The sequence below is a fragment of the Eumetopias jubatus genome, unplaced genomic scaffold (genome assembly GCF_037043125.1).
Source record: "Eumetopias jubatus isolate StellerSeaLion01/CBP00866 unplaced genomic scaffold, mEumJub1_p1.0 scaffold_16, whole genome shotgun sequence".
Lineage (NCBI taxonomy): Eukaryota > Metazoa > Chordata > Mammalia > Carnivora > Otariidae > Eumetopias > Eumetopias jubatus.
In genome coordinates this window covers 93416282-93442978 of record NW_028274822.1, presented here as the reverse complement: position 1 = coordinate 93442978, position 26697 = coordinate 93416282, and the positions used below count along the sequence as shown (strand labels likewise).

General features: G+C 62.8%; 1 protein-coding gene across 9 annotated transcripts in view; it reads right to left on the bottom strand.

Annotated features, from left to right (window-relative positions):
* Nucleotides 1-2358: 2358 nt before the first annotated feature.
* Nucleotides 2359-26697, bottom strand: part of FBRSL1 (fibrosin like 1) — an 80771-nt gene continuing 56432 nt past the window's right edge. For 3 of the 9 annotated variants that reach the window (XM_088019343.1, XM_088019345.1, XM_088019351.1), the window contains 15 exons: nt 16230-16275; nt 13344-13662; nt 13038-13258; nt 12259-12327; nt 11877-12091; nt 11038-11088; nt 10751-10846; nt 10120-10188; nt 9960-9989; nt 9697-9768; nt 8486-8618; nt 6347-6424; nt 6049-6132; nt 5638-5836; nt 2359-4683 (listed from right to left, as the gene is read on the bottom strand). In XM_088019343.1, coding sequence (XP_087875469.1) covers nt 3702-4683; nt 5638-5836; nt 6049-6132; nt 6347-6424; nt 8486-8618; nt 9697-9768; nt 9960-9989; nt 10120-10188; nt 10751-10846; nt 11038-11088; nt 11877-12091; nt 12259-12327; nt 13038-13258; nt 13344-13662; nt 16230-16275 — 2664 coding nt within the window. In that variant the 3' untranslated portion in view covers nt 2359-3701. Of the gene's footprint in view, nt 4684-5637; nt 5837-6048; nt 6133-6346; nt 6425-8485; nt 8619-9696; nt 9769-9959; nt 9990-10119; nt 10189-10750; nt 10847-11037; nt 11089-11876; nt 12092-12166; nt 12328-13037; nt 13259-13343; nt 13663-16229; nt 16276-26697 lie in introns of all 9 variants that reach the window. The other 6 variants (XM_088019344.1, XM_088019347.1, XM_088019348.1 and 3 more) reach the window with 6 other exon arrangements.

Here is a 26697-nt window from a genome sequence, read left to right as displayed (position 1 = left end):
ACGGGGAATTCAACGCTTTACCAGACAACAGAAAGGACACCTAGAGAAACGAGTGCGTCGCGTGGTGCTTTGGGGAGAATCAGCGCCGCTGGAAACATGTCAGTTCTTCCCCCAAATCAACCTGTGAGTCCAGGGCTATCCCAACATAAAGGTCCCAGAGGAAAATGAACAAAAGCCTGACCGGCTAATTCTGACGTCCACGTGGAGAGAATGGTGGGGCTGATGGCACGGCCCGGGCATGGGGAGGGCACAGACGCTGGCCTGGGTCTTCCCTCTGCGGCCCCCCTCATGTGGGTTCTTCTGTTGGTTTACAACCTTAGTCTGAGATCTTCCTCTAGTAGCTTCCAAAGAGAGGACACAGGGAGTAAACGCATGTCTGAAAATGTCTTTATTCTTGATTGGCTGGGCTGCTTTTCATATCACTTCCTTTAAATGCCCCCCCAGCCCCACCTCCTGTTAATGTTTTTTCCTGAAAATTCTGAGTCAGATGATGGGCATCCTGGAAAGGTCCTCTATGTATTTTATTTTTTCTCAATTCCTCAACTCACTGTCTTCTTGTTTTACCTTCTAGAAGATTTTACAAATTTTATCAACTCGTATCTTTTAACCCTTTTATAGAAAATCTTTATTTGACAACCATTTATTCTGATTTTAAAGACGCTTCCCAGGGAGTGATGTTCCAGTGTGGACCCTGGGTCCCTGGACTCCGGTGCTGCATTACTGATAACAGTCCATTATAGGCCACTCTTGTAGACTAGGGCCTTTCTTTAGTGGGGAGTGCTCCACCAGAGTGCTCCCAGGAGGTGCTCCACCAGAGTGCTCCCAGGAGGTGCTCCCCCACAGTGCTCCCAGGTGCCCACCAGAGTGCTCCCAGGAGGTGCCCACCAGAGTGCTCCCAGGAGGTGCTCCCCCACGGTGCTCCCAGGAGGTACCCAACAGAGTGCTCCCAGGAGGTGCTCCCCCACGGTGCTCCCAGGAGGTGCCCACCAGAGTGCTCCCAGGAGGTGCTCCCCCACAGTGCTCCCAGGAGCTGCCCACCAGAGTGCTCCCAGGAGGTGCTCCCCCACAGTGCTCCCAGGAGGTGCCCACCAGAGTGCTCCCAGGAGGTGCTCCCCCACGGTGCTCCCAGGAGGTACCCACCAGAGTGCTCCCAGGAGGTGCTCCCCCACGGTGCTCCCAGGAGGTGCCCACCAGAGTGCTCCCAGGAGGTGCTCCCCCATAGTGCTCCCAGGAGGTGCCCACCAGAGTGCTCCCAGGAGGTGCCCACCAGAGTGCTCCCAGGAGGTGCTCCCCCACGGTGCTCCCAGGAGGTGCCCACCAGAGTGCTCCCAGGAGGTGCCCACCAGAGTGCTCCCAGGAGGTGCTCCCCCACAGTGCTCCCCAGGGGCCAGAATTTCGCTATGGATTTTGCTCCTCAAGGATAACATTCCATTAGAGAGAGTGACCTCTTGAAAATGACATCCCTTGAGGATGGACGACCTGCCCCAGGGCAGATACCAACACTCTTCCCCATGGTGACGTTCCACCAGGGGGCCTTCCCTGGGAAGAGAGAGAAGTACTGGCCTACTCCCCTCCACCCTATGGTTCAATGCAGACTGTGTCCTCTGGCTTTTAGCTCAAATATTTTATTCTTCTATGTGATAACCCTGGACTCCCAGGTGGTCTCAGTCAAGGGGAGAGCCTGATTGGCATCCATGGGCCCACTACACCTGTGGGTAGGTTCCCAGGGCCCTGGGGGCTGGTGGGCCAGCCGGGCCTGCCCTGGCAGCTGGGTGGGGCTTAGCGTGGGCCCCTGGGCACAGTGGGCTCCATGTGGGGCACCCCAACCCTCCACAGGGGGGCTCTTCTTAGGCTCAGGGCAATTCCGGGCCTGGCTGCTCACCCAAATCCATTCAGAGCCCCCATTTCCAAAGGGAATGGCCCCTTGCCCTTCTCCTCCCGAAGAGTAGAGGTGGCCAGTTCTGCCTCTGCCCCCTCCCTCCCTGAGCCCTCATTTCTCCACAAAAGGCTCACCTGGCTCTGTGTGGGGCCAGGGCAGTGGGGGGCAGGGGGAAGGCCAGCCCTGCAGGGATGTGAGCCTCCACCCAGTGCACAGAGAGGACAAGGCTGAGCAGGCTGACGGGGTGGGGACAGGCCAAGGTGGAGGCGGCAGGCAAAGGGCAGGAGGGCATTCCAGCAGCAGGAACAGCCCTGGCGGTGCTGGTCCAGACGGAGCTGGAGAGGCAAGGCCGAGACCCGTGAAGGTGCTCTGCTTCTAGGCAAGGGTGACCGGTGTCCCGGCTCCACCCAACGCGCCAAGGCAGTCCTGGGGCCAGGAACCCCCACCTTCTACAGTGCCACACAGAACACCCGACCACCTTGTGATCCAAAATCAAGGCTGTATTTATCTCCAATGATTGACACGAGAACTCAGTGTTTAAAACAACCAGAGTCCACAGTGGAAACATGGGTTGAAAATACAGAATGGAGCAGATGGCTGCTGACAGTCGAACCAACAAGGCTCAAGAGTGCAGTGGACACAGGTGGGGGTGTCGGGGAACAGAGAAGGGTGCTGGGCACAGGACGGGGGGACGTTCGGGGTTATGAAAGCAAAACCGAAACCAAAAGGAGATCATGCCAAGGCCTCCACAGGTGGAGGAGCGCGCTGAGGGACATCTGCCGATGGCCTTTGCACGGAAGGGAAGGTGGACAGAAGTTACTATTTCTGATTGCAATGAACCTTTAGACTCTTAACTCCTAAAAATCTACTTGTCTGGTATGGATTCTGAGAACACTGCTCAGTGAGCACTAGGCTCCACAGAAGTGTCCTCGCGGCCAGAGCCGGCCGAGGAGGGCGGGGCCCAGCTTGCTGCGAGGCTGGGGGAAGGGTCCTCCCCAGACAGCGGCCCAGTGCCCCCTCTGAGCGCTTGCATAGTTGAAGGATCTGCTGCAGTTAAGCTTCTGAGCGTGTCCAACTGACAGCAAGTGGGTTTTTTGTGACCATGTTAAACAAATAATCAGAGAGGTTTCTAGAAACTGCCTTTTATAAAGTCTACCTAGGTTAAGAATTTAATAACGTCATATATTTATATTAACAGACTATTTACATATTTCATTTGTTTTTCTTTAAAAACAAACCAAAAAAGAAATCCTCTTATGCTTCTGCATAATAAGGCAAAAAAAGTTTTTACATTATTATTAATTATTATTTTAATATATATCTGTAACTTCGGTTCCAAGTACCAAGGGAGGGCCAGGCAGGCCCTGAGTGGGGGCCTCACAGTGCGCTGGACAAAATGACCGTTTTTTCTCCATAAATAAGACAAAAGATCCTGGGGCTCTAGAGAGGGATCTGAGGCCTTTACATTGCAAATCTGAACTGAAGATAAAAAAGCAAAAGTTTCTCTTTTCTTTTTAAATGTCTAAAGAGCACAAAATTGAAAAAAATACAAATCTATTAAAAACACTTCTCACCTGTGGGAAAAGATGTACAAACTTGAATTCTCCTCCAGTAGCCTAATTTCAAGCTCAGAAAACAAAAGATCACCCCCAGCAAAGCTGTGGATGAAGCTCCCCGACTGTGCAGGCTTCGGGTGTTAAGCAAGGGTCACCCCAGGACTGACGGCGCTGTGCTTAGGTTCTAGAAACGTCCACGTAGAAAAGTTTACAGCAGTGCATTTGTGGAAGGGCCTCTGTACACGGGGCGCGGGGTCCCGCGGGGACTACCGCGCCTCCACCTCCTGGGGGTTGCGGGATGGGGAGTAGTCGCGCGCCTCGGGCCCATGGCCCCCAAGCGGCGTAGTCCTGCTCCGCGGCGGCGGCCCGGGGGGCGTGGGGGGCCCGCCCGCGGCCACCAGTGGGGGCGGCGCGCCCAGCGCGGCGGCGGCGGCAGCGGGCGGGGTCCGCGCCAGGAGCCCGTTGTGCAGCGCAGCGGCTGCGGGCCCGAGGCGCGGGTAGTGCAGGGCGCCCAGCGCGGGCAGGAGCGCGGCGCCGTCCAGGTGCGCGGCGGCGGCGGGCAGGTGCGGGCCCGCGCCCAGGTGCGTGGCCCGCGCGCGCTCCAGCTCCTCGCGGCGCGCCTCCCGTAGGCGCTCCGGGCTGTAGTCGTGTGGCTCGCGGTCGCGGTAGGGGCGCTCGGGGGGCTCGAAGAGGGCGGCGGGACCCGGGGCGGGGGTGGCGGCGGCGGCGGCGGGCAGGGCGCGCCGGGGCAGCTCCAGGCCGCGGTAGGCGTCGCGCAGGGGCTCCCATGTGAAGCCCAGGCGCTCGCGGGCCGCCGGGCTGGGCCCGAGCTGCAGGGGCGCAGGGGGCGCGCGCGGACGCTCGGGCGCTGGGTGCAGGCCGGCCCCTGGGGGCTCGGGCGCGTCGCTGTCTTCCCTGCGCTCCTCCTTGACCTTGACGTCGCCCTGGGGCCGCTCGGCCGGCGCTTCGGGCGGCTTCCCCGGCTCTCGGCCCAGGAGGCCCGCCAGGCGCAGGCTGTCGCCCAGAGCCGCCTTGCTGTAGGGAGATGGCGGGCGCGCGGCCAGCTTGGCGCCGTCCTCCTTGGCCGGAGAGCGGCTCTCCTTGACGCGGGGCTCGGCCTCGCGCTCAGCAGGGACCCCGGGCCGGCACGGTTCGCTCTGGCCGCGCAGCAGGAGGCTGCTGGCTGGGGGGCCCACGGGGGCTGCGGGCGAGGCCCGGCTCAGCAGGCGCGTCTTCTCCAGGAGGTCCCTGGGAACAAGGAAGACACCTTCACTCAGCCTATCGGCAGGAGGGGCTTCGTGGAACAGGGTGCCCGGAAGCAAGCTGTTTGCCACCAAGTTCCCACTTGTATGACCTCAAGGTCCTTGGGGGGGGGTCCCACACCCTCACAAGGCCCCACAATACCCCACGTCTCCCCTCCCCTCGACAAACAACTTGGAAACCAGTTTTGCAGCAGGACCCCAGAGCTCCCCACCCAGACCCAAGCTGCTACACCCCTGAGGCAGGACAGACCCTCAGTGGGGAACCTGGGCCCCAAGTTCACTCTGGGGATGGGACCCTGGAGTCCTGCATTGGCTCTGGCCGACCACAGCTCCCCTTCATGAGGCTCCATGGCCCTGTGCTTCTAAGCCCTTTACCCGAAGTCTGGGGGCAGAGATGAGGGCTCGGCCCCCAGGGCCTTGGCAGGGTACCGGCAACAGGAGGGGCGAGGCTGGGAGACCTCCTCTGCTCCTGTCCACTCCACCAGCCAGCCACAACTCAACCACCTCAGGTTCCAGACTCTGCTGCCGACTCTGGAATAGGACTCCCACCTCCCCTGCCCCAGCCCAGCCCTGCTGCCCGGGGGCAGCCGGGTTCAGCCCCACCCTCCCAGCCTGGGAACTCGCCCACAGGCGCCCCTCCCAGACCTGGCCCCACCTAGGGGGTGCCAATGGCTCTGCGAGCTCCCTGCAGAGGCCCCGCTGTGGTCAGTGAGCCGACCTTCCCTGCTGCAGCCTCCAGGGGTGGACCTGCTCTCTGCACAGCTCCTGCCCAAATCCTGCTCCATCAGGGGTTCTCCATGGGGGCTCTCTCTCTACTGGGCTTTCCCAGCCCTGAGAGTACAGCAAGGGGGATCTCCACACAGAGCTTGGATTGGCCCACACCCAGAGTTCTGCAAAGCCAACTGGAGCCCACAAGAGCAGGGAGGGGCACGCCACTCACCTCTCCTCCCTGCCCTTGTCCGGCTCTCGGTCGTGGTTGGTCAGGGCTGAGACCCGATCGGGGTCCACGGGCTTAGGCCATGGGGGTGGTGTGGGAAAGGATGGTGGCGCCCGGTGCAGTCGGTTCCAGGCCTCGTGGGGGCTGGGCAGGCCATGCAGCACAGAGCTCTCCTTGGGGGCAAAGATGCCGCTGCCCTGAGCTGAAGAAGGACGGGAATGAGGCCCGGACAGCTTCCCTGCCCCCACCGAGGGTGCCCTGTGGGGCTGCAGGGCTGCTGGGGAGAAGCACACCATTCCTGCATCCCAGGGAGGTGGCCGGAGGGTAACAGTCAGGGTCTAGCCCAAACCCACGCCAGGAGCCCGAGTGTGCGTGCATGTGGGTGAGCAGAGAGCAAGCTCGGTGGTCACTCACTCAGTGCGTGGCTCCCCAGGCCTCCGAAAGCGCTGCTGCCCAGGCTCCCCAGGCCCCCGAAGGTGCCTGGCCTGCTGAAAGGGTCTGTGGGGACAACCTGGGCTCAGGGCTCTGCACGGCTCATGCCAGGGCTCCCACCGGACTCCCCTCCCGTGACACCAGAACACGGCAGGTGCTCCTATACAGTCTGAGGGATGGCCTTCCTCTTGGGGTCACCTCCCCACCCACCTGCCTCCTCCCCCAGCCCTGAGGGCTGCAGAGGGCCAGCCAGCCTCCAGGGAGCGGAGAGCATACCTACCTGTCAGGTGACCGGTGGTCAGGAAGCTGCTGGGATGGGCTGAGGGTCCGAATGGGTTGGTGGTGGGATGGGCGGCACCTGTGGGGGCAGGTGGACGGGGGCCTCCTGTTTGTGGGTCATTCCCAGGGTGGGGACACCCCAGCTTCCTCTGGGGACCCGTCTACACCTCCCCCTGGAAGCTCACGAGGGAAGAGGGGAGAGAGGCAATGGCAGCAGGGACCCCAGAGGAGAAGGTGCCGAGAGAGCTGCCAAGGCTGTCCTGAAGACACTGGCCCCAGGGCTTCCAGCCAGAAGCTAAGAAGCCGTGTCCTAGTGGACGCACCTGCTCCCGCAATGTCCCCCAGCCACAGCCCACGGGGGTCACTATGTGGTCAGCTCCGCCACTCACCGGCGGGCCCACCCTGCCTCTGCTGGAGCCCAGCCCGCAGCACCTCCAGGGCGGCTGAGTTGGCCCTGAGAAGGGGCTGCAGGTCTGGGGGCGCTGGCCCTGCCACTACACACGCCCTTGGCTCAGGAGGGCGGATTCCCGGCACAGGCCAGGATGGGGCCGCACTCATCTCTGCAGCGTCCCCCAGCTTGGGGGACACCTGCTTGCTGGGGTGCCACCGGCGAGCCCCTCCACAGCACACATGCAGTTTCTCATCTCCGGGAGCTCCCCACCAGAAAGCTAGCCGCTCTCCTGAATCACTCACAGGACATCAAACTGGAAATTAGGAAATAAACAGCTTGCCATGGTGCTAGCGAAGACGTGTACCCGCGTGTGTGGGGGAATGCGTTACTCTAAGAGCACACGCAGTGAGCAAAAGCCAATGAGCTGACAGGCAAGCGTCCAGCTCGGGAGCTGGGAAGGGCGGCAGCATAGACATGGCAGGAGAGACACCCACCCCAGACCAGGGCAGGCAGCCGGCGTCCGTAAGCCTGGGGCCCGGTCTGGGGGGCGTGCTCTGGGCATATGTGGACGGCGCAGCAGGGCTGCGCTGTGCGTGGGCGGGGAGTCCAGGCTCCACGCAGCATAGGAAGCCTATGCCCACCGCCTGGGCCCCACGATGAATGCGGGTCCTGTGGACTCCACGGATTAAAGCCCAGATGGGAGGACCTCTGTTTTCTGAGGGACACCCCTCTGTCCGGAGGCCAGCCTGGGTGCCCTTGTCCACACCCAGCACCCCAGCCTGCTGACCGCATGTCTGGGTGGGAGGGGGCTGCAGGTGGAGGTGGGCATGCATGAAGATGGAGCAAGGCAGTCAGGGAGGGCTGAGAAGGTGGTGCCTGCAGGGCCCTGACTGCTGGGGAGGGGAGGAGCGGACCCCTCCAGAGGTGGGCCGTGCACAGCTGTGTGGGGTGCTCACAGTGTGGGCCCAGACGGCCGGCCCTGGAAGCACCTGCGTGTGAGGCTGGGAATTCGGGGCTGTTCTCCCCTTTCTTGGACAGCAGCGCCTGTGAACCTGACTCACTTGCGCTAACACTGGTTCACACGGAGCGCCTGCTTCTCTTCTGGGAGTCTGTGGTTTGGGTGTGTGCGGGCAGAGGAGCTATGTGACCCGCCCCCAGTAAAAACCCTGGGCGCTGGGTCTGTGAGCATCCCAGCGCCGCGGCACTTGGTGTGCGTCATCTCGGTTCCTTGCCGAGGAAATGGGGTGCGTCCTGGGCCTCCACAGGCCAGCCCTCAGCGGCCCTGCGCCCGGCTTCCTGCTGATCTCACCCCACGCGCCTTTCCCCTTTTGCCCATTCTGCTGCGTCCCTTCCCTGGGATGCATCTTAGCTGTGGGGGTTATGCTGAGTCCTGGAAGGGCTCCCCATGATCCTCGAAACTGGGGGAGGCCCGGGGTCCCCAGCATGGCAAGACTGTGCCAGGGCAGGCACATGGATTCTTGGGGGCTGTGCCAAAACCCCTCCTGGGAGACGGGCAGGCCAGGCGCAGGGGAGGGCACCCCTCAACCCCACTCAGGTGGGGGTGGGGGGACAGCAGAAGCGGAAGCTCCAGGGCAGAGGGGGCGCCCGGGGAGGGTACCACACACGGAGGCACAGAGGCGGGGGATGCCAGGGGGTGCCCCAGTGCATCTGGAGTTGTCCTGCTGGAGCGCCAGCCCAGGGAACAGGCTGGACCTCCCCTTTCCTTGTGCTCTGGACGGGGTGCCTTACCCGAGCCAGAGAAGAGGGGCCGGGCCAGGTCCTGCGGGTAGTGGAATCCGGCAAACACGCCCGGGGCAGGGGGTCTGCTGGACAAGTCCAGCTTGGCGCCCACCTCCAGCTTGTGGGGGTCCAGCTGCATCTGCTGAGAGGGACAGAGCACGTGCAGGGCCCGCCCGTCCTGCCAGGCGCTGTGGGTCATCCTACCTGCTGTGGTGGGAATGGGCCCTCATCCTGACCCAGGAGAGAGCCAGGTGCTGTCAGGACGCGTGATGGACAGAGGGGTGTCTCGTGCCTTCTGGGGCCTCTGAGAGCTGTGTTTACACTAAAGCACCTCAGTTCGGACATTACGCTTTCACTGGTAATACTTTACCGGTGGTAAGATTTTGTGAAACTGAGTTGAAAGAGTGGATTCCTATTACCTGTTGTCTAAAACTTGCTTAGAAGTTTCCAGTGACTGGATTTGGCATCGCTATTAGCATTTAAGTGTATTAAATAAGGACAAACAAGCCTGTGGCTCTGCTGTGATGGTCCCATGAGGCTAAGGGGCCGGGCTGGGTGCTCGCTGGTGCTGCCCACCTCTGGCGCCCTGCCCTGGCAGTGGGGGTCTCCAGCCCACAGGGGCCTCCCCCAGGGCTATACCTGAACATCTGCGGAGTGCAACAGTGCTTTGTCCTAAGGCCCTGTGGACTTCTCGCAGTGCACATTGGCGGGATCATTTCTGACAGCCGTGCACGGAGGTGCATGTGACCAGAGATAGCAGCAGAGGGTGTCAGGACCCTTCTGGGACGGGGGGCTGGTCCGGGTGACTAGACTGCCTCCACCCACCCTTCCCTGGCATCCCCAGCCCGCGGTGCGTCCCCAGAGCGCCCACCTGGCACCACCCTGCCCCCTTCAGTGTCCCCTGTTCACTGCTGAGCACCCAGGCACACACAGCAGGTGCTCAATAAGTGCTTGGAGGAAAGGTCGGGGGACAGAATCGAAGGTCACGCGGATGGCTCAAATGATGTTGGTAGGACTGGCACAGGGTCAGCTCATCCCAAACCCCTGCCTGGGGGCACCCTGGGTGACCCCCCCCCGCCACCCGGCCTCCTCCCCAGCCCTACCCCGTGTGCCCCCATGATGGGCACACAGTGAACGTCTGTCAGACGCGGCCCCGAAGGGGTGCGTCAGGACACCGTGTGGCACGCCGGCCCAGCCAGCAGGACACGTGACCGGCTCACCTTTATCTTCTGCTGATGGTGGTAGATCTGCCAGGCGATCTGCACGTGCACAGCACACCACTTCCCAGGTTTCTGTGACAGGGCGGGCCACACGCTCAGCCGCACAGTGGGGCCTCCTCCTTCTGCCCCCCTCAGCACCCCAGATTCCTGTTGTTGGGGGCGCCCCTGGGGCCATCCGGGAGGCACCCAGCGTCCTCCTCAGCCATGATCCTCCCTCCCAAGGGCACATGCACACACGCACAGACGTGTGCCTGCACACTCACCCTGACTGTGGTCCGGTATGGGTCGGACACCTGTCAGCAACAGAGAAGGAAGTGTGAGGTCCAGGCTCTGGGGGTGGCCATGCCCTGCCACCACCACAAGGGGGACTGGGCTGGCTGGGGTGACCCCAGGGAGGGAAGGATGGGCAGTGTGGCCACCTACCCCGGGGCCTTTCTGGAGGAGGGTGTGAACAGCACTGGCCCGGCCTGTTACCTCGATTGGGCTGGAAGTCTGGAGGGAGAGAACAGGACGTGACAGAGCTGCAGAGCCCGCGTCCCTGCACACTGCCACCTGGGGGGGGGGGGGCGGAGGGCTGGCTTCCCACATCCTCAGTACAAGAGTTTCTGCAGAGGTGGGAAGGGGCTCTTGACAAGGACATGCCTGGCTTAGGGGCCTGAGGCAGCCCTGCTCTGGGGAAGGTGAGAGCAGCAAGCCCAGTCCTCTCCCGGGCCTCCTGCGACATGGACGGCCCCGTGCTGGACACCCCACAGACCTCCCCTCTGCCCTGATGCTCTCCACGCCAACCTCGAGCACTCCCAGCTGAGGAATGAGGACGCGTGAAGCCTGACTCCCATTGTTCCCTGGTGCCCCCCCCCACTGCCTAGGCTGGGGGTCCTGCTGAGACCCTGCAGGGAGCACGTGAGCCCCCAGCCCCCTCCTGCCGTGGGGCTGCACAGCCACATCCCACCCGGCATGGCTGGCTCACACCAACACCAGGATTGCAACACACACAACTGCATGGCGGGGGCTCCCATGTGCCCTGAACCCCGTCCACCCCAGGAGCAGCTGGTACCTTGGGCTGAAAAGCACCCTGTAGGGACCCAAAGGGGCCTGGGTGTGGGAGCAGGGTGGGCAGTCCGGGGATGGCAGAAGAGAAAGACGGGAAAAACTGCAAGAGAAAGAGGGGGAGCGTTCCAGGGCCCCGGCTGGGAGCATGGACATCCTGGGTGGGGACGCTGGGCCTGGCCCCCTGCTCTACATGGAAGGGAACCTGACAAGGCTCTGGGCAGGCGCAGCCCCACCCTTTACCCGCGACCTCTAGCCCACCGGCCAGCCCGGTGACCACAGAGGGACACTCACGTTGGAATGTCGGAAGTAGGGGCTGTCCAGCTTGGGTGCGTACTTATCAAACTGGAAGGAAAAAAGCGGAGAGTGAGGCCTCCCGAGCCTGCCCACACCCTCCACTGGGCCCAGCACCCACGCCCCCGTTGGGCCAGGTGGAGGCCCAGACGGCTGTCCTGCTTCCTGCGGCTGGTGGTCTGCAGCCAGCCGTCCCCTGGGCTCCCTGAGGACACTGGCCCAATGCCCTGACCTGGCCCCTTGGGGCCCAGCTCTCAGACTGGGAGGGGCCCCTCCCTGTTCTAACGGTCCCACTGTGGGAGGTGCAAAGTGGCCCATGTGCACCATCCGACTGTACTGGCTGAGGCCCAGGGGGAGATACTGCAGCCATGATGAGGGGCATGGAGCCCAGAGCTGGTCGTCAAGCAGTGACATGTACCTAGGAGCCCAGGGACCTGGCCCTTCACAGACCAAAGCCTGGTGGCATAGACTCTGCCCCACACAGCAGCTGGCTCCAGAGACGAGGGCCCAGGACCCGGGGCCCATGGGATGGAGTCCTGGTCCCGCCCTCTCAGTCCTGTCTCCAGACCTGCTGACCTGGTGCTGACTGAGACGGTGAAAACCCCGTGTGGGTACGACTGGCCCCAAGGCCGTGCCAGCCGAGTGTGGACGTGGGGCACCCGCCCAAGCCCACAACAGGGAACCTCACGACAGGACCCAGAGAAGGACCAGAAGGAGGGGCCAGACGGCCAGACGGGGCGGCCTTGGCCGGCGTGCGTGCGGAGAGCGTCTGCGTGTGCCTGCTGTGTGTCCCGCCGCCCGGGCCGCCCCCCGCCCACCCGCATGGGGGGCCTACGCACCGGCGGGGGTGCGGCGGGCGGCAGGAGCGGCGTCGGGGGCAGCCCCGCGGGGAAGGGGGCAAATGTGTGTTGGTGCTGGTGTGTGTGCTGGTGTGTGTGTTGGTGCTGGTGGAACTCCGCCCGCAGCAGAGCCCCCGGGCCCAGGGGGGCGCCGGGCCGCTCAGCGCTCTGGACCAGAAAACGCGCGTTCAGCTCTTGCCTGAGCAGCTCGTGATCTACAAGAGAAAAAGAGAGAGAGACGGAGAGGCACGTCGGCCGCGGGCTCCGGGCGGGGCGAGGCGGATAGTCACCTGGCACTGGTTTCGGCAGGCCAAGCCGTGGTGGCCGCTCGCTAGGTGCGGGCCCCAGGGTGGAGGTAAGAGAGGTGCCTGTGACCAAGTACCAATCAGAATCCCCGAATGAGGCTGGCAATACATGATTGGCTGGCTGAATGAGATCAACAGGCTGGCATCTAAAGGCAAGAGAGAACACCGTGAGCCCCCGGTGCCCCCCAAGCCGGCCACAGGGGAGCCCTGCCCCCCCCCAGCCCAGCATCCTGGTCCCATCCCAGGGCACCAAGCTGCCCGGACCTGCGGTGGGCTGCTCAGGATTTTACAAAGAATGTGGAGACGAGACCCCTGGGAGAAATCTTCCACGACCTGATATTTGGCCTTGAAGGGCCACCTGCCAGAACCAAGCAGGAGGGAGAGGCCAGGCTGCTGTGGTTCACCTGGAGACCCCCTACCCCAGGACTCAGCCCTGCACGCCCTGTCGTCCCAGACACACTAGGGATGAGGGACTGCAAGGGTCACAGCAGGCCCTGGAAGCCTTTGTTGGCCTGGCAACGGAGCCGCTCCAGGCCCCCCTCCCCTTGACTAGGCCTGGCAAGGGCTCAGGATGGAGCAGCGGATGCGTCTGTTTCTGTGTGCACATGTGGGGCACCCATGCGCCTGCGTGCGTGTGCACAACCCAGGCCGACACCGGGCAGTGGGACCCCCTTGGGAAAGGCAGCCTGCGGGGGCCAGGGCCCCGCCATCAGCCCCTGGTGTCTGGGAGCAGGTGGGGGAGGCTCTGCCTCAGGAGCCCGTACCCCTTCCCCGGGGAGACCAAGTCCCTCCCACCTGCCCAGAGGTGAGGATCATTGTGCGGGGGTCGGCGACCCCGGCCCCAGCCAGCACCTACCGGCAGGGTGTCCTGGGATGACCAGGCTGTTGGCCGGCAGCGCCGGGGGCGGGGGCAGTGTCGGGGGGGCGGCGAACATGGCCGCCGCGTGGTGCTGGTGCTGGGCCTGCGAGCGGAGCGCCAAGTGTGAGGTAGACAGGTGGGGGCCCGGCCCGAGAGGCGACAGGGACGCGTGCTTCGCGAGCCCGAGGCTGGCGCTGCTGCCGGCGCCGCTGCTCCTGCTGCGGGGGGCGGGGCTCAGTGCCTGGGGGCGGGGCGTCCGCGCGGCCCCCGCCCCCGCCCCGCGCAGGCCCCTCCCCTCCCCACCTGAGGCTGTGCAGGCCGTTGTGCGCAGCCTGGCCTTGGCCGGCGAAGGCGCCCAGGGGCAGAGGCACGTGCGTCGGGAGCGGGGCGCGGGGCTGTGGGGGCGCGGGCGGCGGCTGCGGGGTGAGGCGGGGCAGGGCAGGGGCTTCCTTCTTGACCGGCGGGCTGGCCGGGGCGCCTGTCGCGGGGTCGGCGGGGGGCGCGGGGCTGCGCACCGTGGGCAGGAAGGGCGGCTCGGCGCTCAACTCGCGGCTGCGCTCCAGGCCCGAGACTTTGGGCGGCGCCCCGGCCTTGGCCTCGGCCTCCTCGCCCAGCGTGGGGCCTGCGGAGAGAGGGCCGGAGTGAGCTGGGCCTGACTCAGGACAGTGGCAGCGAGGTCACAGCCAGGGCTGAGCCCCCCACCACCCAGTCCACAGGGGCCAGGGCTGGGGAGGAGGGCTGCCGGCCCAGAGAGCTCGCACTTTCCGGAAGGGAGGCAAAGTGCAGCGCACGCTCGGCCCAAGCAGGGCATTGGTCCGAACCTGATGCCCACATGGACAGGCCCTTCCTGCCACTGCGCAGCACGCGCGCTAGTGGCCCGCGTTCTTTCCGAAACCACCCAGGTGACCCATGGCCTGAGCCCTCTTTGGGCCCATGACCTGGGGGAGACCTCCAGAGGACTGGCCTCGCTGGGACCTGGTGGGAAGAAGTTGCTGCCCGCCCCCCCAACTGCCGCCGTCCAGGTTGTCTCCCACCCTCGCCACACCCACCGTCCAGGCAGATCCCGCCGAGACTGCTCCCCTTAAACTGTGCATGTGCTCGTGACCTTGACTTCCTCCCTACTCATTCCAAACCCGCTTTTCTAAGCAGTGTCTCAGGTCACGTGCCCAGAGGTCAGGTGGGTCAGGAATCCCCAAAGCAGGCTAGGCAGCGGGCACGTGTCCAGGCCACAGGAGGCTTTGTCTCGAGCGGACCACGGCCCAGTTTCCCAGGAGTGGGAATCCAGGTTCCTGATTGCGGTCACCCCATTTGGGCTGCGGGCAGGGCAGATTTCGCGTCCTCCTGGGGCCCATGCAGGCACTTGCCGCGCTGAGTGGGGCGGAGAGCCTGCAGCTGCAAGGCCGTGGGACCCGGGCCGGCAGCGAGACCCAGAGGACTCTGCTGAATCTCTGGGACGTCTCCTCCCCTGGCAGAAACCGGTGGCAGCAGGAAATGGCTCCTTCTGCCTCCTCTCGGGTGACGCCTCCCGCTTTAACCAGCAGCCTGCATGTTTGCTCAGGGCCAGAACCGGGGAGGAGGCCACCCCCACTAGCACCACCACTGCCATGAGAACAGGGACTGAGGCCTGATGGCTCATGGCGCCATCTCTGCCCACCCGCTCACAGCTGCCAAGGGGTGCCAGCCTGGCACTCTGACCTCTCTCTCCCCCATCTTTGTGCCACCCCTTGCAAAGTGAGCACAGACCTGAGCAGACGTGAGGATGGGAAGAGGCAGGTGTGGGCTGGGCAGAGCTGGTGTGCGGCCAATGCCCTGGCCCTCCTGCAGCCCCTCCCCTCACTGGGGAGGCATGAGCACTACAAGTGGACACCCCTGCTAGAAGCCTCCCTGGGCACTGCAGAGCCCTGACTGGTTGCCCGAGCTCTGCCTACGCACGTGCGTGAGTGGACCTGGCAGTGGGCTGAACTGTGCCAAAAAGCCCTGTCCAAACTGTGGTCCTTAGAACCTGTGAATGTGACCTAATTTGGAAAAAGCGTCTTTGCAGATGTCATCAAGCTAAGGATATTGAGATGACACCAGTCTGGAATAAGGTGGGCCCTAAACCCAGTGATGGGCGTCCTTCTCAGACAAAAGGAGGGGACCATGGGAGGTGGGAAGGACACCCAAGAGGGAGAGGAAGGGAGGAACCTCCCCTAGAGTTTCTGGAGTGTGGCCTTGCCAACACCTTCATTTCAGACTTCTGGTCTCCAGACTGCTGAGAGGGTACGTGTCCATCCATTTTGTGACTTTTGTTGAAAAGGACACGGTTCTGTGTTACACTCTGTGTGAAACTCTCTCCCAAGCCCAGTCCAGCATCCCCTGCCCTGACTCTGTCTGGCATGTGTCGGCTTTGCAGAAATGCTTTGATCTGAGGACGAGTCTTCTCCACCTGAAGCACGGGGAGACCATGCCCTGCTCCCAGACCGGCAGGACGGGTCACTGTGGGCCCCCACCTGTCTGTGCTGCAAGGCTGTCGCGTCCAGTTCCATCTGGACAGAGCCTTCCAAGCAGGCCCCTTATCTGTGCTGGGTCCAGTGACCCTGGCAGGCTGGGTGACAATGGCCTCTCCTGGCCTTGGATGCTGGGGAATTCACTCTCTAGAGCAGTGCAGGCCAGGAGAGCTTTCTGGCACTATATGCCTGTGCTACCGTGTGGGGGCCGCCGGCCAGGGGGTGGGGCTGCTGTGCAGGGATCTAGTTCCTTCATGGCAACGTTAGCCATGTGTGCAGTGGTGGCCCTGGCAGCCAGCCTATACCGTGGCAGGGGTGCCTCAGCAGGTGCCAAACCACGAGCTGCCAGTTGTCCCCAGAGCACCTGACCCCATGAGCCTCGGGAGGGTCTGGGAACATGCCTTGCTAACAGTTCTGGGGAAGGGGCAGGAACCCCACTTTGGGAACCACTGCTCCATTGCTGGCCCTGCTCCTGACTTCTGCTTTCCTTGTAGCTTTTGCGGGGGCGGGGGGGGGGGGGCTGTAAATCACAGCATGTAACTCCTGCCTCAGGCTCTGCATCCAGAACCCGACCCATGATAGAGCCTAACCTGGAGCCCACGCTCTTGCCACAAAAGGCCCACTGCCCCTTTCCATGATGACTTCTGGGATGTGTCCTGTCCTTTCCTAGAGGTGAGGAGGTGAGGCCAAGGAACATGCTTACCTTTATCAGCTGCTGGGGCGAAGAGCTTCTCAGAGCCCACAGATGCCTGGAAAACAGACAGGAGGGTCAGAAACAGAGGGGATGAAGGGCCTGGGGTGAACTTGGCTCTTACCCTGCCCCCAGGACACAGGTCTGGGCAGGTTTTGTGCATGTGAGGTCTGCCCGGCCTGGCAGAATGTGTCCTCCTGTGTCCAGCTGCCACCCAGGAGGGTGACCATGCCCAGGCCTGGTGCAAGCATGTGGGCACACAGGTCACTCAGCCCCAGATCAGGGACTCAAGGATGCTCAGCAGAGACATGGGGGTTCAATGCGGCCCTGCCAGTGGGGGGCTGGCACCTGGGAACTCAGGTGCGTCTTGGCAGGGCCAGCCCCAGGAACCCGAGGACTCTGCTGGGCCTGGTGCCAGAGGACGGAGCAGAGCTTGGAACTGAACAGGCTGCAGGATAGCACCCACCACACTTTGGTCCAAGTCACAGGTCTGGGGAACCATGGCTGTGACGAGGCAGAGTGTCCAGAGCAGAGCATTCTGCCCCAAGTGGTTTCTGATGGACCTCACCTCTCAGCCTCTCTCCCGGGGAGACGCCCACATGCACGCAAGATGGCGCAATGTGAGGGTGAGGACGTGGTCCTGTGTGGAGGACTCTGCCACAGCTCACAGGAAGGAGCTCCGTAAGACTGCCCTTTTCTTGCTAGTTGATTTTTTAAAAAGATTTTATTTTTAAGTAAACTCTACAGCCAATGTAGGGCTTGAACTCACAACCCTGAAATCAAGAGTCGTACGCTCCACCAACCGAGCCAACCAGGCACCCCACTAGTTGACATTTTTTAAAAACAGCTTCACTGAGCTATAATTCACATGCCATACAATTCATCTCTCAAAGGTGTACAATTCAGTGGTTTTAGTGTCTTTGCAGCTGTGAGCAACTGTCACTTCAGTCAGGCTTAGGACATTTTCATCACCCCAAAATGAAACTGAGTTCTTCAGCCATCGCCCCAGCCCTCACATCCCCTGGCCCCAGGACCACTGCCTCTCATGTGTGCAGAGGCCCTATGCTGGACTTCCTGGTGGAAAGCGGTCAGTGGTTGCTGCTGGGCGGGCGGGAGGGTGGCGGGGAATGACCAGGCACCAAAGAGCATGGGGGCTCAGCCCGTGAGGACGGCCACTATTAAAGCCGGACAGCAGCAGGAGCCGGCTAGGATGCAGAGAAGCTGGGACTCTCGAGCACCATTGTGGTGCAGGTAAAAGGTGCAGCCACTGTGGACAACGGTCCAGAAGGTCCTCACGAGGTTGAATGTGGAAATACCACGTGATATAGCAATCCCACTCCTGGATACACACTCCCCAAAACTGAAAGCAGAGTCGCCAACAAATATTTGTACGCTAATAGGCACAGAAGTATTATTTACAGTAGCCAGTAAGTGGGAGTGGCCAGGTGTCCATCAGCAGGTGTATGGAAGAACAAAATGGTCCACACATGCAATGGATACCACTCAGCCTTAAAAAGAAATCCTGACACCTGCTACTATCTGGATGGACCTTGAGGACATGGTGCTGAAAGAGGCCAGAACCAGAAGGACAAACATTGGAGGATCCCACTTATCTGAGGAGTCAGATTCATACAGAGTAGAGGTGGTGCCAGGGGCTGGGGTGGGGGAGCCAGGGTTTAGTAGGGACAGTGTTGGTTTTCCAGGTGGAGTCCGGGGGTGGACGGAGGTGGACAGAGGCGGCGGCGGCAGCAAAACAGTGCGAAGGTGCTTAATGCTTGTTCACTGTGTGCTTAGAAATGGTTAGGATGGTAAGTTTTGTTGTGTCTCTTAGCACAATAAATACAAAATTAAGAGAAAACACGAGGGTGCTTTCTGGGGTGATGAAAGCGTTCTCTGACGGTGGTGGCGGAAACGTAGTCATATGCATCTGTCAGAGTGCATGACGCTGCACACTTGAAACAGGAGCATCTTACTGCATGTATGTTACGGCGCAGGAGTCCATTTTAAGATGCGCTCCTGACCCAGGATCAGACCCAGGCCCATGCATGACCCAGGCCGGACACTGCTAGTTGGTGGGAAAGTGAACGGTGTGTGACAGGAGCTGGCTGCTAGGAAAAGGGGAAGCCGCTCCCCGATCAGAGTAATTCCAGACTGATCAGTGATGTAAATATGAGAAACAGAACCATAAATGCAGGACAAAGCCTGTCACTGTAATACTTTGCGATCACCCTGGAACGGGATTAGCTTTTTCTAATCCCCAAAACCGGGACCAGGAAGAAAAGAGGGTGGTAATGCAGCCCCAGCCCGGTGCCCCAGGAGCCGGGCCGGAAGGGAGGCTGTGGCTCCTCATGCCCTGCGATCTCCAAGCGCTCACGGAGGCCCAGGGGAGGGGCCCCTGACAGGTGGACAAGACCCATGGTGGGCCTCCGAAGCAGGAAGCTCCAGGCGAGGGAGATGGGTGCAGACTCCACTTTCCCCGTGTCTGACTGCGTGTGGGCAGCAGTGCACGGAGGGGTCCTTCCTGCTGGCCTGCCAGACCGTGTGGGACCTCACCCGCCACCAGCTGGGCGGGACATGCTGCGCTCCCACGCAGGGGTGCCACGGCCGTGACGTCTTCTCTCCCAAGTTTATTTCCAGGACATTCTACATGGTGAGCAGTGGCTGTGAGAGTCCCTGGATTATCACCTCACCCCTAGGAGTCCCCATGGGGTGTCCACCTGAGCTGGGGGTCTGCAGGGGTGGGGCAGGGCGGGCTGTCAGCCCTGGTGGGGGAAGGGGGCACTGCAGCCCAGCCTGTGGCTCCAGACATGGCCAGCAGCGCCTGTCCCCGTCTGCCCCTCGGGGCCAGGCCCCTGGTCTGTTTGTCTGCAAAGTGACCAGGAGGACAGCTCACATGAGTTCACTCTATGTCAGGCACGGCCCCAGATCTGCCAGGAGCGATGACAACTGCACCCCTACGCTGTACCCTTGCCTGATGGCACAGGGGTCACCCACCCTCCCAGGGCCCGTCCAGAGACCCCAGGACCACACGGCAGCGCCCGAGTGACAGCTCTGTTATCATTACCTGGACTCATTAACATGCTCACAGATGAATTCTCCACAAAGCCAAGAGTCTCTTTTAAATCCAAATCAGAGGGGCGCCTGGGTGGCTCAGTCGGTTAAGCATCTGCCTTCTACTCAGGTCATGATCCCAGGGTCCTGGGATCGAGCCCCACGTCGGGCTTCCTGCTCAGCGGGGAGCCTGCTTCTCCCTCTGCCTCTGCCCCTCCTCCCCCACTTATGTTCATGCACTCTCTCTCTCTCTCTCTCTGTCAAATAAATAAATTAAAAAAAAGAAAAAAAATCCAAATCAGAACAGGTCACCCCCCGACTCAAGCACTCTAGTGTCTTCCCAGTGCCCCCAACTGCAATCTGTCCCCGATCCTGTGAGGCCCATGGGAGGCCCACCCTCCCCCCAGGCCCCTGCACCAGGGTACAGGTCTGAAGGTCTTTTCTTGCTTGGCCGCCTCTCAGCTGCCCTGGACGAGTGTGGGCACTGCCACCGATGAGAGGAGCTGCTGTGTGCCAGCCGTCTCCTCTAATCTCCTCTAACGAGGCAGCCCCTTAAGGTCTTCATCATCTGCCGCGCTGACAGACTCTCTGGGCCAACGGGACGGTGCTGTACCTGCGCAAGCAGCCTCAAGGGTCCCCAGCTCAGCGCCACGGCCAGAGGCTCCTTATCTCTCGGCAGAGCACACGAACGAGCTCAAGGCCCCGCCACCCCTGCTGCCATTCATTACCGTCCAGGAGTCTGGGGGGGAAAGGGAAGCTGGGGAGGGGGGCCCAAGCCCCAACCCCGTTCGAGCCCCCTGTTCTGACACGGCCATTCCCATCGGAGCAAGGCGGGATCAGAAAGGAACGCGGAGAGGCGGCCCTGAGAAATTCCTTGTGTTCTGTGGGGCACGACTCCTCTTGGTCCCAGCCTGGGGGGAGGGGGAGCAAGTTCACCTAAGGTTGCGCTGGTTCAGTTCAAGGCCTGGGGCTTGAGTAGGGGCCAGGAGGTGGCGCCCCAGACACTTGGAAATTCTAGGGGAACAGTGGAGGGGCTGGGGGGGGGTGTCTTCCCCACCACTCCTCACCCTGGATGCCAGCCTGGCAAAGGCAGGAGGGAAGGCATTCTCCCAAGTCCATCCAGTCCCCACCACCCCCAGTGCCACGGAGGGCCCAAGTTAAAGTTTGCTTGGGGAAGTTGAGGGACCTGTGTCCCTGCGGGGGTCCTGGGAAGGGCCCTGGGCAGGTTCCTGGCCCACAGTGAGAGGCCTGGACATCTGGCCAGGCACAGCCATGCCCACCTGGGAAGGCTCTGAACAGACGGGGCAGGCACCCTCAGACCCCTGGGGCCTGCGCCCGCGTGCCAGCCCCTTTCCCAGGGCACGCAAACAGACGCTCCTGCTGGAGCTCGCCCAGCACAGTCCCTCCGCTCCTTCCATTCCAGGGGGAGGGGTCTGGAGCTAGCCAGCAGACCCAAGGGGGGGTGGGCAGGCCCAGTGCGGCCACCAGACCTGTGCAAATAACTTCCCGAAGACCATTTACTGGATTGTGACCCAGGCAGCCACATCGTCTCTACACCTGGCAGTGAGCCAGCGTGGGGGCGGAAGAAAAGGGTCACTCGGGGAGAAAATACAGGTGGGAGGTGCCCGGGCTGCAGGTTCACGGTCTCGGTGGAGGGGGCACGCCCGGTAGGGAGAGTGTCACGGCCGGCACTAACTCCCCTAGGGTGCACAATCCCGGGCCGGGCGGAGGTCACAGCACGCTTTGTCTTCGAGGACCCGACCCGCGGGGCAGTCTCCGCTCAGACACGCGGCAGGCACAGCCTCCGCCGGCCGCGCCCCGCCCCAGACAAAGAACTCCAACTCCGGGCAGGTGAGCGCGGAGGGCGCCGGGAACCGGGGTGGCCGAGCCCCCGCCGGGGCGCAGACAAAAGCGCGCGTCCCCCACGACGCCCGGCCCCGCCTCCGCCACAGGCCCCCCCATTGCCCTGGCCAAGGCCCGGGACCCTCTGCAGGGATGCACCCCCGCCCGCCGGCCGCCACGTGGGCCGCGGGGGCGCAGCCGGAGAGACACCGGGTCTCCGCGCGCCTGGCTCCCGGGAGAGACGGGGTGGGCAGAGCGCCGGGGGCCTCTCCTGAGCCCCGCTCCTCTGGAGGGGGCGGTTGCTCTCTTGTCCCCGGCCCCCGAAGTCCCGAATCCCTCCCCGGAGCCACCAGCGCGCACTCACCGCGCGGGCGCCCCGGGTCTGACGGGCTCTGCAGGCAATTGCCGCTAGTCCTCGGGCCGGGGCCGGAGCCGGAGCCGGGTGGCATGGACGCGGGCGGCGGAGCGCGGGCCCCCACCACCTCTACCCGTCGAGGTGGCCCCTCTCCCGGCGCGCCCTGCCTAGCCGGAGCCCGGGCCGGGGACGCGCATGCGGGCCGCGCCGCCTCGGCGCGCTCTGGGCGGTTTTCGGGGCGCGCTGGGCCCCCGGCGCCGTCGGGCGCGGCGAGGGCCGGAGAAAGCGGCGGCGGCGGCGGCGGCGGGCGCACTGCTGGCGGGCGCGCAGGCGGCGGCGAGAGCGCGGGCGGGCGGGGCGGGGGCGGGGCGCGGGCAGGCCCGACTAATCCAGCCCCGAGGCGCGGATCTGCCCGCGCGGGGCCGCAGGCCGGTCGGAACCTGGATGTTCCCTCTCCGCCACGAGGTCAGCGCTCGCAGCGCCCGCTGTGCTGAGCTCTTCATGGGCCCGACCCCCTCCGACTCGCAACAAGTTATGCACGGCTCCTAAACCCAGTTTATAGAGGGGGAAACTGAGTCACCGAGCGGCGAGGAAAGATGACAGAGCTCGCACGTCCGTACGATGTAAGCCCCGCCCTCCCTGGTGCTCGGTTTCACCATCTGTGAAGCGCGGGTGCACAGTGGGGAACGGTCCAGTTACTGGAAGCGCAAACGGGTACTGCGGGGCACGCGCCGCTCGGCGGGCGAAAGCCCACTGAAGATCCGGGCGAGCCACCGCCCCTTGCGAACGCCTACGTGTGCGGACACTGAGCCAGGCGCACCGGCAGCCCTTCCATTCCAGAGCGCACAGACGGGCTACAGCTTCCTATCATGAAACGCGCTGTGAGGCAATCCATGCAGAACACACGCTCGGGGGGCACCAGGAGGTCAGCTCTGGTGGGGCGTCCAGGGACCCCTGGCTTAGAAGCCCAGGTCAGAACCTGCAAACACCTGCCCCAGGCTGCAAGAATCAGTGGCTGGGTCCACGCTGGGGAGCGCGCTGCGTAGCCGTTCCAAGAGACCCATGGTTACGAGTTCCAGGATCCCATGGGCTGGCTAAATACACACGAATGGACACATTTGCATAGGACCCAGCTCATCTCCAAGGGTCCAGAAGAAACGGCTAAGCAGTGCCACTCGCGGTGGGGACCTGAAGTCCTTTTGTTCTGTTTGAATTATTTACCAAATACACGTATTCCCTTCTCCTGCCAAATTAACGCCGTTCCCCCCAAGTCCTGCCATAAAGACAGCAAACACCAGCTGCATGTCAGACATCAGGCTATATGCCCTGTGACTGTGAAATCGGTGGGCCCTCATGCCTGCATCCTCTGAGGACACCCCGTCACCCCCACTGTACTGATGAGAAAAGTGCAGGTAGAGACCCGAGGGGACCCGTCTGGGGTCCTGCAGCTGGTTTGTGGCAGAGCCAGGACGTGAATCCCGGAAGCAGGACTGTGGCTTCCGTGGGCTTAGTCAAGACATGCTGGGAAAATCGGGGGCTGGGGAGGAGTCTCTGCCTCACAGCGGGGTGTCTAGGCCTCCTCACCCGCCACACTGCACCCCACAGGGTTATGAGCTCCTGCACACAGCCCTGGCTCCAAGGCCTCTGGCGGCAAAGGGGAAAGATGTTCATGCAGTGGGGTGTCCCAGCAGCCTAAGAGCTCTGAACGATGTCATGCCCTCGTCCCAGGAGTCTGAGTAGTTACCCTACACGGCAGAGTGGAATTAAGGGTGCTAACCAGCTGACCTTGCTATGGGCAGATGACGGGGGGCAGTGTAATCACAGTCCTTACCAGTGGAAGGACATGGGAAGACACCTCTCTGCTGGCTGTGGACACAGGAAGGGCAAGGAGCTAGGAATGTGGGCATCTTTGGGAGCTGGAGGAGGCAGGGAAGGGGGACAAGCCTGGCCCCACCCTGACTTAAGACCGTGGAAACCAGAACACCAGAACTGTGAGATAACCAGTCTGTGTTGTCTGCAGCCACCAGTTTGCGGAAGTTGGCCACAGTGGCCACAGGAACCCCCACATCTGTATCCAGGACTCTGATGAGGGGATGGAGTGCAGAAAGACCAGCCCTTGGGGCACAGCAGGCTGCCCCCCAGCATGTTGGTGCACAAATGCCCAGCAGCAGGCCTGGGTCCCACTTACAGCCTCATGCGAGCCACTGGCAAACACACCGGGAGTCCCGCCAGACAAGTACAAATGAGGTGGGAGTACAGCAGTTGGACGGGCAAGGTGATCGCGTGCTGCTCTGAGCGGCAGTCAGGGAGGCCCTTCCAACCGGGGCCTCCAAGCAGACCAGGCTGAGGGGACCTCTGGGGAAGGGCCCTTCTTGGACGGCTAACAGCCAGTGCAAAGGTCCTGAGGCAGGAGCAACCTGGCAGGGCCTCAAGGGAGCTTGGGTGTTTGTGTTGAGCAAGAGGAAGTGGCTCCAGGTTTAGGCAGGAGAGAAACTCTTTAAGATCCTCTCTGTAGAATCCACCATAAGGCTGGGGGGGGGGGGAGCAATGGGCCTAGCTGGGAGCTGCTGGGATAAGCCGGGCGGCATGGTGGTGGGGCCTCTCCTGTGATGGAGATGGGGCTGTTCCAGTAGAGTGGCAGGGGGCCGTGGTTACAGGAGCTGGGAGCTCTGCAGGGGGAGGTTGGCCAGTGGCTGGCATGGGGCCCTGCTGTCCCCCTTGTCCACCATGGGCTTGACGCTGAGGCCTAGAGGGGCCTGCAGGGAAGGAGCAGGGGCAGGGGACGACAGTGGACGTGGGCCCTGGTGGAGTCGCAGCTCTGTCATTTCCTTGTGACTCTGGGCAGGTCCCAGCCTCCCGGGGGGAGATGTACACCAAGTCGGGTACGCCTCACTAACTGAGCTCTGAACCTTCAGGGCCCCCCAGGGGTGTGTTCTATTGTCGTGCCTCTTACAGAGGACAGACCCAGGCTGGTGGCCAGGCTGTACCCACTCCCCCAGCGGGCTGGAGACCCTACCCTTGGAAGAGCCAGTGGGGGTGGGGATAGCAGGTGGGGGCCGAGTGGTTCTGCTGGGCCAGTCTAGGCACCGGCAGGAGGCACCTGCAGACATGCCATCCAAGGGGGAGCAGCCCCAGCCCAGCCACATCACCGAGTGCCACCCGCCCACCGCAGCCCCAGACCCCAAGGGAAGCCCGTCTTCATGTCAAGCATGGCTCCCCAGGCCACCCTGAGGCCCTGACAGTCCTCGAGACAGCACCTCTGAGCCGGGCACTGCGTCCCCCTCCAGCTGGGGGAACCCAGGGCGGCCTGTCTCTGTGTTTAGAAAGGCAGGCAGCTGTGACATGGAAGGTCTGAAAAGGTGCGAAATCTGGAAGGGCACAGGGGGCAGACAAAGGGGGAGGAAGGCAGTGGCAGGGGGCACAGGGGCTTCCCAGGGAAACACGCACTCAACAGGGGATGTGGTACCTCTGTCTGCCGTCCCAGGCGGCACCGGGGGAGGTGCCTGCCCCCGCCCCCAGGCTGCCTCTCTGAGGGTAGGCAGAGGCAGTCTGCAGGTGAGGAGGGCCTGCGGCCGTGACGGAGCACCTGCTGAGACCGAGGTCAGGGCCCTGCGGGAGTGTGGCTGGGGCTCTCAGGGAGGGGGCCAGGGTGCTGGGCCTGAGTGCCCTCCCGTCCCTCACCGCCCAGCATGGGCCCTGCGCCTGGCCTTGGTTCTCCTGGCCGTGGTGGGAGAGTGGCCTCGCACGGAAGCTCCCCATGGGGGTGGCCTGGTGGGCTCCTCTGAGGCCAGGGCATGGGGGCAGGGTTCAGGGAGGGCCCTTGCTAACCGGCACCCAGTGCTGGGAGGGAAGCGAAGCCAGAAAGACCCACCCCACTAATGGGCTGACAGAGTGAAATCAGACCCTGCTCAAATGGCCAGCGCTGCCTCCTCACTGACCGGGAAATGCCAGCTCAGTGCAAAGCAGTCTAGATGCTGCCAAAGACGTGGATTTCACAGAATCAAGAAAACCCTGGGGCAAGCCTTGGAGGGAGGGTCCCACGGCACCGGGAGAGCAGTACCAGGACGCCGAGCTGAGCTAGAGGGCTCTGAAGGCCGCCGGCCCCAGGGGAGGAGGCCCCGGGCCATCTGCCGTCCTCGATGCCGTGACCGTGGCAGCCACGTGGCTCGTGCCGCCCAGGAGGTGGACATGAGCAGCACAGCGCAGCCTGACGCACTGGCGGAGTGGCGGCCCCAGAAGACATGTCCACCCGGAACCTCAGACTGTGACCGTATGTGGGATTAGGGTCTCTGCAGGGGTGACGAGCATAAGGATCTCAGGATGCCTGATTTCAGCTCGCCATAATCTCTGCGTCCAGCTCTGCGCTGGGTGTGGAGCCTGTCTGGGATTCTCTCTGCCCCTCCCTCTTGCGGGAGAGACAAGGATCTTGAAATGAAATCATCCTACATTAGGGTGGCCCTAAACCCAAGGACTCTGTCCCTCTAGGAGGAGCCACAGAGAAGCCACATGACAATGGCAGAGACGGGGGATGTGGCCACAAGCCAGGGACACCTGGACGAGGTGGATGAGGCAGGAAGGACCCTCCCCTCGAGGCCCCAGAACCACGGCAGAATATGTTCCTGTTGGGTAAGCGGCCTGACCTGCGCTAGAGTCCAGTGAGGCAGGGGTGTGGGGTGTCCTCAGCTGGAGTCCGAAGCAGAAGCCATGAGCCCACTGGGCTTTCTGGGGACAGGGCTGAGGGGTGCCCGTGAGTGTGCAGGTGTGTGCACACAGAGCATCCGTACATGTAACGGCACTGTACGGTGTGAACGCACGTGTGTGCGGGCCGGAAGGCATGTCTCCCTAAGGCTCCCGCAGCGGCCCAGTGCTCTAATGGAGGTGGCAGGCAGGCCTGGCTCTTCTGCCCTTCCCCTCTGGGGATGGGGAAGGGGTGGGGTGGGCCTGAGTGGGATAGTCACCCCAGGTCCTGTGGGGGCACCCCCAAGGGGCGGAGGCCTGTGGTGAGGCCAGGGTGGCTGTGGGGGCTTGGACCACCTGAGGCTGTGGCACTGAGCTGGTGGAGCAGGGAGGGAGGTGGGCACCTGGGCGCCGGGGGGGAGGGTGTCTCGACCCCCCACGGACCCCTGCCCCATCCACCCCACTCGTCTTCAGGCCCTCACTGCATCCGAGAGCTTATGTGTGTGCTCAGCCTACACCTGGCCCTGAAAGACCCTGGGGTTCCCACTGTGCCCC